Source organism: Stomoxys calcitrans, chromosome 1 (genome assembly GCF_963082655.1).
Source record: "Stomoxys calcitrans chromosome 1, idStoCalc2.1, whole genome shotgun sequence".
Classification (NCBI taxonomy): Eukaryota; Metazoa; Arthropoda; class Insecta; order Diptera; family Muscidae; genus Stomoxys; species Stomoxys calcitrans.
This window is the reverse complement of record NC_081552.1, coordinates 264,731,906-264,747,912: the sequence shown is the minus strand read 5'-3', so window position 1 is coordinate 264,747,912 and position 16,007 is coordinate 264,731,906. Positions and strand designations below refer to the sequence as shown.

Below are 16,007 nucleotides of genomic sequence, written 5' to 3'. Positions count from 1 at the left end.
ATCGACTTAAAATGACATGAAAATCAAAAATATATATACTTTATGGGGTCTAAGACGCATATTTCGAGATGTTACAAACAAAATGACGAAATTAGTATACCCCCATCCTATGATGGAGGGTATAATAGAACAACTAAAAAGGCTTTAAGTTCAGCCGGGCCGAACTTAGGATACCCACCACCTCGGGTATATATGTAAGCCACCTTTCGTCAAAATCCGGTAAAAAATGCACACCTTATGGGCCCTACAGCAGCTATATCGAAATATGTTCCGATTTGGACCAAATATTAATAAGTACAAGTCATTATTCATTTGTGTATAAAAAAATATTAGTCTTTTTAGTAGCTATATTTAAAAATAAACCGATCTGAACCATATACGACGCAGATGTCGAAAAGCCTAACATAAGCCAATTATCAAATTTCAGTAAAATCAAATTATAAATGCGCCTTTTAAGGGGGCAAGACTTTAAATCGAGATATCGGTCTATATGACAGCTATATCCAAATCTGGATGGATTTGGGCCAAATTGAAGAAGAATGTCGAAGGGCCCAACACTACTGACTGTCCCAAATATCGGCGAAATCAGGTAATAAATGTGCGGATCCGTCTATATGGCACCCATATCTAAATCTGGGCCGATCTAAGCCAAATTGCAGAAATATATCGAAGGGCTTAATTTAGATATAGCTGCCATATAGACTGATCTCTCGATATGAGGTTTTGGGCCCATAAAATGCGCATTTATTGTCCAATGTCGCCGAAATTTGGCACAGTAAGTTGTGTTAGACCAGTCGATATCGTTTTTCAATTTGGCTCAGATCTCGTTCACTCGATTTGAGGTTTTACGCCCATAAAAAGAGCATTTATTTTCCGACACCGCCGAAATTTGGCACAGTGAGTTGTGTAAGGCCCCTCGACATATTTCTGCAATATGGCACAGATCTGATCAGATTTGGAAATAGCTGCCATATAGACCGATCTTTCGATTTAAGGTTTTAGGAACATAAAAGACGCATTTACTGTCCAGTTTCGCCGAAATTTGGAATAGTGAGTTTTGTTAGGCCCCTCGATATCTTTCTGCAATATGGCACAGATCGGTCCAGATTTGGATATAGCTTCCATATAGACCAACCTCTCGATTTAAGGTTATGAGCCCATAAAATGCGCATTTATTGTCCAATGGCGCCGAAATTTGAGACAGTGAGTTGTGTTAGGCCCTTCAACATTCTTCTTCAATTTGGCTCAGATCGATTCAGATTTGGATATAGCTGCCATATAGACCGATCTCTCGATTTAATGTCTTGGGCCAATAAAAGGAGCATTTATTATCCGATTTTACTGAAACTTCGGACAGTAAGTTGTGTTATGCCAGTCGATATCCTTCTTCAATTTGGCCTAGATCGGTCCAGATTTGGATATAGCTGCCATATAGACCGATTTCTCGATTTAAGGTTTTAGGCCCATAAAAGGCGCATTTATTGTCTAATGTCGCCAAAATTTGGGACAGTGAGTTGTGTTAGGTTCTTTGACAACTTTCTGCAATATGGCACAGATTGGTGCAGATTTGAATATAACTGCCATTTAGATCGATCCTCCGATTTAGGATCTTAGGCCCATAAAAACCACATTTATTATGCGATTTTGTTGAAATTGTGGACAGTGAGTATTGTTAGGCCCTTTGAAATTCTTCTTCAATTTGGCTCAGATCGGTCCAAATTTGGATATAGCTGCCATATAGACCGATCTCTCGATTTAAGGTTTGGGGCCCATAAAAGGAGTATTTATTGGCCAATGTCGACGAAATTTGGGACAGTGAGTTGTGTTAGGACCCTCAACATCTTTCTGCAATATGGCACAGATCGGTTAAGATTTGGATTTAGCTGCCATATAAACCGATCTCTCGATTTAAAGTCTTGGCCTCATAAAAGGCACATTTATTATCCAATTTCGCTGAAATTTTAGGGCTTTTTAATGTTGGACTTTTCGACATCCATGTCGAATATGGTTCAGATCGGTCTATATTTGAATTTGCTTACCAATAGACTAATATTTGTTCTACAAAATTTAACATTGACTTGTACTTAATAGACCACTCAATAACCGTGTTGAATTTGGTCCTAATCGGACCATATTTCGATAAAGCTGTTATGGGGGTATAAGTTATGGATTTTTTACCGGATTATGAGGAAAGGTGATTAACATATATACCCGAGGTTGTGGGTATCCAAAGTTCGTCCAGGTCGACTTTAATGCGTACTTACTTGTTTTTTTTTTATTACTCCCCAATGACGTTGTTCATTGGAATTTTTATATTTTACCCACTTAAAATATTTCCTCGACACACAAGGACATGCCCCAAATATATCATCATAACCTTTCAAGTGTTTTTGGTTTTTTTATTGTTTTTTTGCTTTTAACAAATCACACCTCTATTTTACAACGAATTTCTAAAGGTTGCTTTATCTCCACGCATTAGCACTTAAAAAAAAAAAACAGCATTCATCCATCAATAGCAAGTAAGCAAGCAGGTGAGCAAGTGAGCAACCAACCCATCAGCAGGAACAAAAATTACTTAATGTCAACTTTAAATAAGTCGTAAAATATTAAATTATTGATTGTGTCGAGCAACAAGCTATCGCCGAGCAACAATTAACACAGTTTTATGCCTCTGAAGGACAACTTCAGGCGTTCGTTTGCCTGCGAATCGTTCTATCGCATTTTGTGTGAGTGATGAAACGGCAGAAATCTATTTGCGACGAGACTCAAAATTGCAGGTTGTACGTTGTACGAGTTTCGGCGTCAGCGCCATCATTGTTTCATTTAATATTAGGCAGTACCTTCTCGGTTGCTGTATGGGTTTTTATTAATAATTTTTTTGAAGGTTTTTGTGTATTTTGGAATTTGCAAAAAACAAAACAGAGTCAAAATGGTCGAATAACAAAACGACCACAGCAAAGGCGAATTACGCGAATAACAATGCAAAAAAAAAAACAAAAGCTTTGCCAAATATTATCGTTATTAAAGTGACAACAACATGTCACCGCCGATATCAGTACCGGTTCCATAGGGGCGGACACAGTCACAAAAGCGCTGTATGCGACGGCGTGCCCGCATCAATTACCAACGTCTGTAAAAACACACACAAACACACGCAAAATAAAATGAAACTCTTGTCATTGTGCAGCAAAGGCAAGGCTATATCCACCAGTTGTTTATAACAAACATTAATAACTGTCAGATATGGAAGAACAAACATTTTCGATGATGATATTTTTATGATTTTATTCTCTTTGCAGGCTGCCTACATGATTGTCGATGAGATGCACGAAGAGCATCCGGAATTGTTACGCGATCAATACTGGGAGTGTGTGGTGCCCAAGGATTTGCCATACACAGTGGCCTCTGAGCACTATCGCAAGGATGAGCCCAAAGGTTCGGCCGAAAATTACAAAGTCAAAAAGGAAGATGCCATGTATGCCAACATTGTACCCGGTGGAGGAAAACGTACCATGTCCGATGATGTTTATGCAGATTATGTGAGTCGGAAAATGATGCAAGGGGAAAAATGATGTACGATGATTTCAAAATATTTACAATTACGCTTTGTTTGACGATCGAGTTAATGAGCTCAGCGATGTTATAACAAGTTAGAGCGTGCTAAATTCGGCCGGGCCGAATCTTTTATACCCTCCACCATGGATAGCATTCGCCAAGTTTTTTGTGCGGTATCTCTTTTTTACGGAAACAAAGAAAAATGGAACACAATTGTTATGCTATTGGAGATATATCCGATTCGCACCATAAGTAAATTGGATATAGAAGACCATTGTAGTAGTAGTAGAAGTCATTGGATAATATCAAGGCTCAAGAAGCATATTTGGGAGATTATATGAGAGCTGTATCAGGCTATAGATCAATTAAGATCATATTGGACTCGTTTGTTGAAGGCCGTTGTAGAAAATGTTAGCCGAATCAGATAAGAATTGCGCCCTCTAGAGGCTTAATAAGTTAAGATTCCAGATCGGTTTATATGACAGTTATATCAGGTTATGCATCGATTTAAACCATATTCATCGCAGTTGTTGAAAGTCATAACAAAACATTTCATGCAAAATTTCAGCCAAATCCGACGAGAATTGCGCCCTCTAGTGGCTCAAGAAGTCAAGACCCAAGATCGGTTTGCATGGCAGCTATATCAGGTTATTAACCGATTTGCGCCATACTCAACACATATGTTGGAAGTGATATCAAAACACTGTATGCAAAATTTCAGCCAAATCGGATTAGAATTGCGCCCTCTAGAGGCTCAAGAAGGAAAGACTCAGGATCGGTTTATATGGCAGCTATATCAGGTTATGGATCGATTCGAACCATATTTAGCACAGTTGTTGAAAGTCATAAGAAAACACGTCATGCTAAATTTTAGGCAAATCGGACGATAATTGCGCCCTCTAGATGCTCAAGAAGTTAAGACCCAAGATCGGTTTATATGACAGCTATGTCAAGTTATGGACCGATTTGAACCATACTCAGCACAGTTGTTGAAAACCGTAACAAAACACGTCATGCTAAATTTTAGTCAAACTGGATAAGATTTGCGCCCTCTAGAGGCTCAAGAAGTCAAGACCCAAGATCGGTTTATATGGCAGCTATATCAGGTTATGGACCGATTTAAACCTTACTTGCAACAATTATTGAAAGTCCTAACAAACAACTTCATGGAAAATTTCAGCCAAATCCGATGAGAATTGCGCTCTCTAGTGGCTCAAGAAGTCAAGACCCCAAATCGGTTTATATGGCAGCTATATCAAGTTATGGACCGATTTCAACCATACTTAGCATATATGTTGGAAGTCTTAACAAAACATTTCAGGCAAAATTTCAGCCAAATCGGATAAGAATTGCGCCCTCTAGAGGCCCAAGAAGTCAAGACCCAAGATCGGTTTATATGACAGTTATATCAAAATATGGACCGATTTGGCCCATTTACAATCCATACCGACCTACACTAATAAAAAGTATTTCTGCAAAATTTGAAGCTCTAAGCTTTACTCCTTCGAAAGTTAGCGTGCTTTCGACAGACAGACGGACGGACAGACAGTCGGACGGACATGGCTAGATCGACATAAAATGTCATGGTGATCAAGAATATGTATACTTTATGGGGTCTCACCGAAATATTTTGAGTACTTACAAACAGAATGACGAAATTAGTATACCCCCATCCTATGGTGGAGGGTATAAAAAAACTTCCAACTCAAAGGTGATACCTTTGATAAGATTTCATTAAGTTTTGAACAATTTTAAGTCATTTTTCTTCTTGTACTACTTGCTTCTTAGAATTGTATTGAATTATTTCTTTAATTTCAGGAAAGCGTTGATACTCCCATGGTGGAGAGGCGTAAAAACAATAACTGGCTTGTGCGGCAACTATCACGAATGGGTTCCATGCGCAGCCAATCAACGGCATATTCTTCCGGTGGCATGGCATTTAATCGCAATCGCTTAAATTCCGTCTACTCAAGCCCCGAATCTGGTCTCCCAATGACCATTGTCCAACAACAACAGCAGCAACATATACAGCAGCAGATGCAATCCAAGCCCAGCCTGTATGATAAATTTGTGCATCGTAAGTCCCTGCGGGCTCAGAGACAGCTCATCAAACAAAGTGAGTTAAACTGTTATTTGTTGTCAGTATGGGTTTTGGAAGGTGGAGGCATAAAACGGAGATGTTTGCACACAGGGTGGTTGGAATTTTTGTTTTGCACTGTTTCCTATGAATTGACATTTATTTATATGTATTCAAATTAATATCCGACTAACGGGAATTTAGATTGAGTTTTAAAGCAAATTGATGCAAAAACTAATTAAATTGAGACGCATGAAGTTAAGGCTCTATTACACGGCATGTAGTTGTCTTGGGACATGTCAGATTTAGCACATGTGGAGTGGTACATACCGTGTGATACAGACAAAACTAACATATGAAAATCACTTTTCAAAATAGCACATGTAATTATTTTCGATTAGAGCGTGCTCTATACCTTCTGACAAAAACATTAAGAAATCAGCTGTTTTAGTTGTCAGTCGAATGAAAGTAACCCCAAATTATGGTTTTCACAAATTTATGATTTAAACAGCTTTCGCACAACTTTAACAATTTTTATGCATAAAAAAATCAGATTTTGCTCAAAATTTTAGGTTATGTCATACGAAAATAACATACAGGTGTGAAGGCAAAAATGATGAGGCGTATGTAAATTGACAATTTTGACAAACATTTTCAATTCCATGTCATAAGACATCTACATACTGTGTAATAGCACCTTTAATAATATTCGTTTAAAATATAAAATACTACAGAGGTACTTCTCATAGTTTGTTTGTTGTGAATCCTAAAACCACTTCATGACTACTCACTGAACATCGACCATAGGAAATTTTTCACTAAAAAAAATTAAATTTTTAAACAACTACTGGCCCAGCAAAGGAGGCCATATATAAAGGGTGATTTTTTTTGAGGTTAGGATTTTCATGCATTAGTATTTGACAGATCACGTGGGATTTCAGACATGGTGTCAAAGAGAAAGATGCTCAGTATGCTTTGACATTTCATCATGAATAGACTTACTAACGAGCAACGCTTGCAAATCATTGAATTTTATTACCAAAATCAGTGTTCGGTTCGAAATGTGTTCATTCACCGTAACGTTGCGTCCAACAGCATCTTTGAAAAAATACGGTCCAATGATTCCACCAGCGTACAAACCACACCAAACAGTGCATTTTTCGGGATGCATGGGCAGTTCTTGAACGGCTTCTGGTTGCTCTTCACTCCAAATGCGGCAATTTTGCTTATTTACGTAGCCATTCAACCAGAAATGAGCCTCATCGCTGAACAAAATTTGTCAAAATTTGAACACATTTCGAACCGAACACTGATTTTGGTAATAAAATTCAATGATTTGCAAGCGTTGCTCGTTAGTAAGTCTATTCATGATGAAATGTCAAAGCATACTGAGCATCTTTCTCTTTGACACCATGTCTGAAATCCCACGTGATCTGTCAAATACTAATGCATGAAAATCCTAACCTCAAAAAAATCACCCTTTATGTTCGTCCGATTTGCAGTAATAATGCAATAAAATGGTCATTTGTTAACCGATTCTCTTGAAATTTGTTAGGAAGGATTTTCTCTTAACTCTCGACATTGCTGGTTAATTTCATAGAAATCGTTTCAGATTAAGATATAGCTCCCACATATATACATATCGCCCGATTTTCACTCCTAATCCCACTGCATGCGCATTCATTGACTTATTTTCCCAAAATTTTGCACAATGCTTTCCTCGACGGTTTCCACAATATGTGCGAAGTTTACTCAAAATCGGTTCAGATTTAGCTATAGCTCCCATATATATGTTCGTCCGATTTTGAGAAATAATGCATTAAAGTGCTCATTTGTTAACCGATTCTCTCGAAATTTAGCAGGGAGGATTTTCTTATGACTCTCGACATTACAAATGAATTTCATGGAAATCGGTCTAGATTTAGATATAGCTGATATGTATGTATATCACCCGATTTTCACTACAAGAGCCACTGCAAGCTCATTTATTGACAAATGTTGCCAAAACTTTGCGCAACGCTTTTCTCGACGACTAAGACAATATCTGAGTTTGCCTCCAAATATGCCGTATATATCCAAATAAAATCCGTTCTGGACCACACGCGGTGCAGATGTCAAGGATCTTAACATAGCTCGCTGAGTTTCGGTCGAATCGGGAAATAAATTCGCCCTTTATGAGCATAAGATCTTAAATCGAGAGATCGTCTATATGGGACCTATATAAGTGTTGCAAATGGAATGATAAAATGAATATACCTCCGTCCTTAGGTGGCGGGCATAAAAAGCAAAAATAACAATTAAAAAGGCATTAAGTTCGGCCGGGCCGAACTTTGGATAGCCACCACCTCGGGTATCTATGTAAACCACCTTTCGTCATAATGCTTTGAAAATTGCATACCTTATATCTCATAGCAGTTATATCGAAATATGTTCCGATTTGAACCAAATACTTATAAGTACAAGTTAATGTTCAATTGTGTACAACAAAATATTGGTCTCTTTAGTTAAAAATAAACCGATCTGAACCATATACGACACGGATGTCGAAAAGCCTAACATAAGTCACTGTGTCAGATTTCAGTGACATTGGATAATAAATGCGCCTTTTATGGGGCCAAGACTTTAAATCGAGATATCGGTCTATATGGCAGCTATATCCAAATCTGAACCGATCTGAGCCAAATTGACGAAGGACGTTGAAAGGCCTAACACAACTCACTGTCCCAAATTTCAGCAAAATCGGATAATAAATGTGGCTTTTATGGACCTAAGACCCTAAATCGGCTGAACGGTCTATATGGCAGCTATATCCAAATCTGCACCGATCTGAGCCAAATTAAAGATGGACGTCGAAGGGCCTAACACAACTCACTGTCCCAAATTTCGGCGATATCAGGCAATAAATGCGCCTTTTATGGGCCCATTGGTCTTTTGGTTGTCATATCCAAATATAGACCGATCTGAACCATATACGACACGGATGTCGAAAAGCCTAATATAAGTCACGGTGCCAAATTTCAGTGAAATCGGATTATAAATGCGCATTTTATGGGGCCAAGACTTTAAATGGAGATATCGGTCTATATGGCAGCTATATCAAATCTGGACCGATCGGGACCAAATTGAAGAAGGATGTCGAAGGGCTTAACACAACTCACTGTCCCAAATTTTCGGCGATATCGGACAATAAATGCGCCTTTAATGGGCCCAAAACCTTAAATCGAGAGATCGGTCTATATGGCAGCTACATCCAAATCTGGACCGATCTGGACCAAATTGAAGAAGGTTGTTGGAAGGCCTGTCACAACTCACTGTCCCAAATTTCAGCCAAATCGGACAATGAATGTGGCTTTTATAGGCCTAAGATCCCAAATCGGCGGATCGGTCTATATGGCAGCTATATCCAAATCTGGACCGATCTAGGCCAAATTGACGAAGGATGTCGAAGGGCCTAACATAACTCACTGTCCTATATTTCAACAAAGTCGGATGATAAATGTGGCTTTTATGGGCCTAAGATCACAATCGGAGGATCGGTCTATATGGGCGCTATATCAATATATAGTCCGATATAGCCCATCTTTTAACTTAACCTACTTATGGAAAAAAAAGTACCGGTGCAAAGTTTCAGCACAATATCACAATTTTTATAGACAGTAGCGTGATTTCAACAGACAGACGGACGGACAAATGGACATGGCTAGATCGTCTCAGATTTTTACTCTGATCAAGAATATATATTGTTAATAGTGTCGGAAATGTATATTTCGATGTGTTGCAAACGGAATGACAAAATGAATATACCCCCATCCTTCGGTGGTGGGTATAAAAATATGTTATGTTGTGAAGATCCTTTCGATCTCTGCACTCTTATTAACTAAAAATAATAACAATTAGAGGGGCACCTGCTTTAAATATTTTAATATTAGAAAATAAGCACTACTCAAATAATAATACAATAACAGTGCGCACTCTATTGTTTCCCATAAGAAAACCCCCTTAAAACTTAACAAGACCTCTAAAAGATAAAATCAAAAAAAAAAAAGAAAGTAATAATCATGTTGCTCTTTGTGTGAAAATCAATTAATAGGCTTTCTTTCCGTATCCTCTATTTATCGTAAATCCTATCTCTTACTACGTTTGGCATTTGAATAAAAATTTACTTTCCCCTTTTATTTTGTTCCTCCGATCTTCCCTCCATGTCTATGTAGACTCTCGTTTGAATGGTTTGAATGTAAATGCTTCCAAATCTCGACCTCGTATACCCACTCCCGATGTTACCAAGGAACCAAATATTGACAAAGAAATTAATGGTAATTTTTTCCAAAATTAGCAAAAAAAACAAAAACAAAAGCAAAAAAAGGCAAACAAAAAACATAAGCAAAGCACTCATTATATTTTCTTATTTTATTTATGGTATATTTTTTTTCTTACATACATAAATTCAATTGCACCCTTTTGTAGCCCCCATCAATACCACCAACACTACTACCACCACAAACAATGCAAATACCGCAGTTCTTATGACACCGCAATTGAGCACTCAAACCACCATGTATCCCTATGCAAGCACCACCAACAATAATCTCGACGGGCAAGTGTTGGGCACTCTCCTATTGTCACCCATCAAGGAAATGGACAGTTCGTCATCGAATAACACCCTAATTCCAGGACACCCACAAACAACGGCACTGGCACAGGCAGTACTGCCAACAAATTTGGCATCTTGTGAGTAGATAAATGGATGCGCATGCAATTATATTAGAAAAACTTTAGATTAAGCACCTAAGCTAAAAATAAGCAACGATTTTTTGAATTAAATCCCCTAAGGAGTGTTTGAAAACGGTCGGTACTGACTTACAACTTACAGCCTGGTTATGCTCTCGTAAATGTAGTGTAAATGTAGAACAAATGTATCGTAAATGTAAAGAGGCAATTATGCTTATTACAAAACGTAGCATTTGACATTTCAAACAAAACAACTTTTTTAACAAAATACCGTAAAAAGATCGGCCGGGCCGAACTTTCGATACCCATCACCTCGGGTATATATGTAAACCACCTTTCGTCAAAATCGGGTGAATATTGCATACCTTATGTTCCATAGCTGTGATATTGAAATATGTTCCGATTTGGACCAAATAATAATAAGTACAAGTCATTGTGTAAAATTTCAGTGAAATCGGATAATAAATGGGGCCAAGTCTTTAAATCGAGAAATCGGTCTACAAGGCAGCTATATCCAAATCTGGACCGATTTAGACCAAGTTGCAGAAAAATGTCGAAAAGCCTAATACAAAGCACTGTCCCAAATTTCGGCGAATTCGGACAATAAATGCGCCTTTTACGGGCCCAAAATCTTAAATCGAGAGATCGGTCTACAAGGCAGCTATGTTCAAATCTCACTGTCTCAAATTTCTCACTGTCTCAACTAAACTCACTGTCTCAAATTTCAGCGATATCGACCAATAAATGCGCCTTTTATGGGCCCAAAGCCTAAAACCGAAAGATCGCTCTATATGGCACCTATATTCAAATCTAGACCGATCTGTGCCATATTGCAGAAGTATTTCAAAGGGCTTAACCTAACTCACTATCCCAAATTTCGGCAACATCGGACAAAAAATGCGCCTTTTATGGGCCCAAAACCTTAAATCGAGAAATCGGTCTATATGGCAGCTATATCCAAATCTGAACCGATCAAAGCCAAAGTAAAGAAGAATGTCGAAGGGCCTAAGACAACTCACTGCCCCAAATTTCAGCAAAATCGGATAATAAATGTGGCTTTTATGGGCCTAAGACCCTAAATCGTAGGATCGGTATATATGGCAGCTATATCTAAATCTGGACCTATCTGAGCCAAAGTGGCGAAGTATGTAGAGGGGCCTAACACAACTCACTGTCCTCAATTTTAGCAAAATCGGATAATAAATATCGCTTTTATGGGCCTAAGACCCTAAATCAGAGGATCGGTCTATGTGGCAGCTATATCCAAATCTGGACCGATCTGAGCCAAATTGACTAAGAAAGTCGAAGGGCCTAGCACAACTCACTGTCCCAAATTTCAGCAAAATCGGATAATAAATGTGGCTTTTATGGGCCTAAGGCCCTAAATCGGAGGATCGGTCCATATGCCAGCTATATCCAAATCTGGACCGATCTGAGCCAAATTGACTAAGGAAGTCGAAGGGCCTAGCACAACTCACTGTCCCAAATTTCAGCAAAATCGGATAATAAATGTGGCTTTTATGGGCCTAAGGCCCTAAATCGGAGGATTGATCTATATGGCAGCTATATCCAAATCTGGACCGATCTGAGCCAAATTGACTCAGGAAGTCGAAGGGCCTAGCACAACTCTCTGTCCCAAATTTCAGCAAAATCGGATAATAAATGTGGCTTTTATGGGCCTAAGGCCCAAAATCGGAGGATCGGTCTATATGGCAGCTATATCCAAATCTGGACCGATCTGAGCCAAATTGACGGAGGATGTCGAAGGGCCTAACACAACTCACTGTCCCAAATTTCGGCAAAATCAGATAATAAATATCGCTTTTAAGGGCCTAAGACCCTAAATCGGAGGATAGGTCTATATGGCAGCTATATCCAAATCTGACTAAGGAAGTCGAAGGGCCGAACACAACTCACTGTCCCAAATTTTGGCAAAATCGGAAAATAAATGTGGCTTTAATGGGCCTAAGACCCTAAATCGGAAGATCGGTCTATGTGGCAGCTATATCCAAATCTGGACCGATTTGGGCCAAATTGACGAAGGATGTCGAGGGGCCTAACACAACTTACTGTCCCAAATTTCAGCAAAATCGGATAATAAATGTGGTTTTTATGGGCCTAAGACCCTAAATCGGAGACCGATCCTCCGATATCGGTCTATATGGGGGCTATACCAAGATACCCTATCCTACGGTGGTGGGTATAAAAAGACCTGACGTTGAGAGACGTTTTGACGTCGAAGAACTTCAGGCATAACTGAAGGGCAGGTGGGAGAAGACGGCCCTCCACGCAGTGATGCAAGAAATTGAGACGTCTCTCCAACTAAAGTAGTACGCGATGGCCGCCTTCTCGAATGTTGAGAGGGTATTAAACAACGAGGAGATGGGTCGACAGTCACCGCTCTGAGCCGCACGGGGAGACAGAATACGGCCAAGCTTCCCTTCTGCACACGATGGGTGCGATGGGCGGACTGTGTACAGTTTCAGGAAACAGGGACTGGGTTGGGGCTTTACTACAACACACACAAAATTTCAAGGAGAGCTATATGCCACACCGATAGACGCAAAAGAAATTCTGGGAAGGGATTTACAGTTTTCGAAATCAGTTGTTAATGCTGATGCTGTAGCCAGATTTGTATGTGGAGGTAGCGATTCTCTTCAAGCTCGTTCAGGTCATCGATCGCCGCGGGAACGTTATGGCCATTGGTTATAAAAAGACGCCAATAGATCGATCGCCTGGTCACATCGAGTATTAGAGGCACTCAGTATTTAAGCAAGAACCGTTGCCGCCCGGTCTCCCTCTACCTTCGATACCGCTGATTGTCCGCGACTGCAATTGCAGCTGTGGACTCGCCCGTTAGCTCTCAGCTGAACTTCTCGTAACGACTATGAACACCAAACTAATTTTACCTCAGAGTTTCAACTGATGTGGTACTTATAATCATCGCGTGCCGGTTCGAAATCAGTATGTATATATGGCGGCCCTCAAGGCCATGGTACAGTGAGGTCGAAGTGCGTGGAGGAGTGTGTGGAATCCCTGAATATACCCCAGTTTCACGACATAGTGCTAATATGCATTAGCGGATACGACAGCGCCTATTGTAATTTCTTGTTATCACATATGTCTCACTTTTTATACCCACCACCGTAGGATAGGGGTTATATTCATTTAGTCAATTCTTTTCCAACACATCGAAATATCAATTTCCGGCCCTACAAAGTATATATATTTCGGATCGTCGTACAATTCTAAGACGATTTAACGATGGCCGTGTGTCTATCCGACTGTCCGTCTATCCGTCTGTCCGTCCGTCTGTTGTAATCCCTCTACAGCCTTCAAAAATTGAGATATTGGGCTGAAATTTTGCACAGATACGACTTTTTGATGCACGCTGGTTGAGTTCTTGAACGGGCCAAATCGGACCATATTTGGATATAGCTGCTATATAGACCGATTTTCCGATAAAGGGTCTAAAACCTTAATTTTTCATCCGAATTCACTAAAATTTTTAACTGTGAGTAGTTTGAGACCTCCCGACGTCTGACCCAAATATGGTTCAGATCGGACTATATTTAGATACAGCGGCCATATAAACCGATCTCCCGATAAAGTGTTTGAAGGCCATAAAAACTTTATTTTTTATCCGATTTCGCTGAAATTTAAAATGGTGAGTTATTTGAAGCCTCCCGACATCTGACCTAAATATGGTTCAGATCGGACTATATTTAGATATAGCTGTCATATAGACCGATCTCCCGATAAATGGTCTGAAGCCCATAAAAGCTTTATTTATTACCCGATATCGCTGAAATTTAAAACTGTGGGTTACTTTAAGCCTCCTGACATCCGATCTAAATGTGATACAAATCGGACTATATTTAGATATAGCTGCCGTATAGACCGATCTCCAGATAAAGGGTCGGAATCTCATAAAATCTTTATTTTTTAACCGATTTCGCTGAAATTTGAAACAGTGAGTGGTTTTATGCCTCCCAACATAGGACTCAAGTATGGTTCAGATCGGACTCTATTTAGATATAGCTGCCATATAGACCGATCTGCCGATAAAGGGTCTGAAGCCCATAAAAACTCTATTTATTACCCGATTTCGTTGAAATTTGAAACAGGGGGTAGTTTTAGGTCTCCCGACATCCCTCCCGAATAGGTTTTGTATCGGATAATATTTAGATATAGCTTTCATACAGAGCGATCTGCCGATGAAGGGTCTGAAGCCCATAAAAGCTTTATTTTTTAACCGATTTCGCTAAAATTTGAAATACAAAATTCAACAGTGACTTATAATTTTTAGACCACTCAATGCTAGTGCCGAATTTGGTTGCACAAGTTATCCAATTTTCACCAGATTGTGGCGAAAGGGAGTTTACATATACACCCGAGGTGGTGGGTATCCAAAGTTCGGCCCGGCTGAACTTAATGCTTTTTTACTTATTGTTAAGGGATATTTTGAAGAATTTAATGCGTTTATACTTTTATTTCTTTCCTTCCTTTTCTCGAGAAATTGAAGTTGTCTTTTTGTATTTTTTCCATTTCATTTCATCACTTTATTTCTTCTCCACTTCTCTTACAGCCATGCCGGTAACAACGAATATCACCACACTGTCGTTCCCTTTCACTGTCACCACAAGTGCCACCGATACAGCGGCTACTCTTAATATTCTACCGATTACCTCGAATCAAATACCAACTATAACCACTACTTCGTCGGCTTTTGATAAAAATGAAGTTATAACCACCATACCGGTGTCTCTCTCCATACAACGTTCTCCCTCGTCCTTGTCTATTAGTGAATTGAATTTTAACGACAAGATGGATAACAACAATGCCACTGGCACAGCCATACTCTCCGTGAAACCTCTCAACGGCGGCACCAATATTTCCCGCAACAATAGTTTCAATGCCAACCTCAATCTGAATATCAGTGATTCCTATCTGCTAGAGCGTCGAAACTCTGTTCGTTCCGAAGGCCATCCGGAAATCAAGGATATCACGGACAGTGCCACCATCTCACATCACAAGAGCAATGCCATGGCCAAAGAGAAGAGTTCCTCAGCGGCGACATCGGCTCCTTCGACTTTAGCCAAACGTCCGCCGGAGCAAAAAACCGGCGAAGTTTATGTGTGAAACGATGCACAAGACCAGAGCGATTGCCAGCCTCTGTCCGTCCTGAATATTTCTTTAGCTATGACGATTTATTCCCAAACAAAGGTTGTGAAAATGGAATCTTAACTTATTTTACTGACATGTGTTATACTATGTTTCTTACTTCTCCCTAATAATATTAGTCAAAATGATCCTTAAAAAGGATTTGCTATATGCATATATATAAACAAATAAATAAAAGTCTAATTTAAGCAAGCATTAAGTGCTAGCAAATGTCTTGCACAAAAAATTATTGCCTATACTTAGAGAACAATACGATGTAGTAGGGCTTTAAAAGCAAAACACACCTAGATGTTTATGGTAGGAATCTCGTTATGATTACTTAAGATGTTTATAAATTGTATATGATCTTTAAAGTTATTATATATTGTAAACTATAATCCATATATGTGTATGTATGTGTGTAGCTATCGAATAAGATGAATTTTATATTTAAGAATAAATTTTGTTTTGCCTTCTAAACTAA

The 16,007-nt window shown here is 39.2% G+C and overlaps 1 protein-coding gene across 4 annotated transcripts in view; it reads left to right on the top strand.

Annotated features, from left to right (window-relative positions):
* The window catches only part of LOC106091891 (bestrophin-2), a 61,322-nt gene extending 45,315 nt beyond the window's left edge, over window positions 1–16,007 (top strand). For 2 of the 4 annotated variants that reach the window (XM_059360228.1, XM_059360229.1), the window contains exons 9-13: window positions 3,300–3,539; window positions 5,374–5,671; window positions 9,844–9,945; window positions 10,097–10,360; window positions 14,949–16,007. In XM_059360228.1, coding sequence (XP_059216211.1) covers window positions 3,300–3,539; window positions 5,374–5,671; window positions 9,844–9,945; window positions 10,097–10,360; window positions 14,949–15,502 — 1,458 coding nt within the window. In that variant the 3' untranslated portion in view covers window positions 15,503–16,007. The remainder of the gene's footprint in view (window positions 1–3,299; window positions 3,540–5,373; window positions 5,672–9,843; window positions 9,946–10,096; window positions 10,361–14,948) is intronic. The other 2 variants (XM_059360230.1, XM_059360231.1) reach the window with 2 other exon arrangements.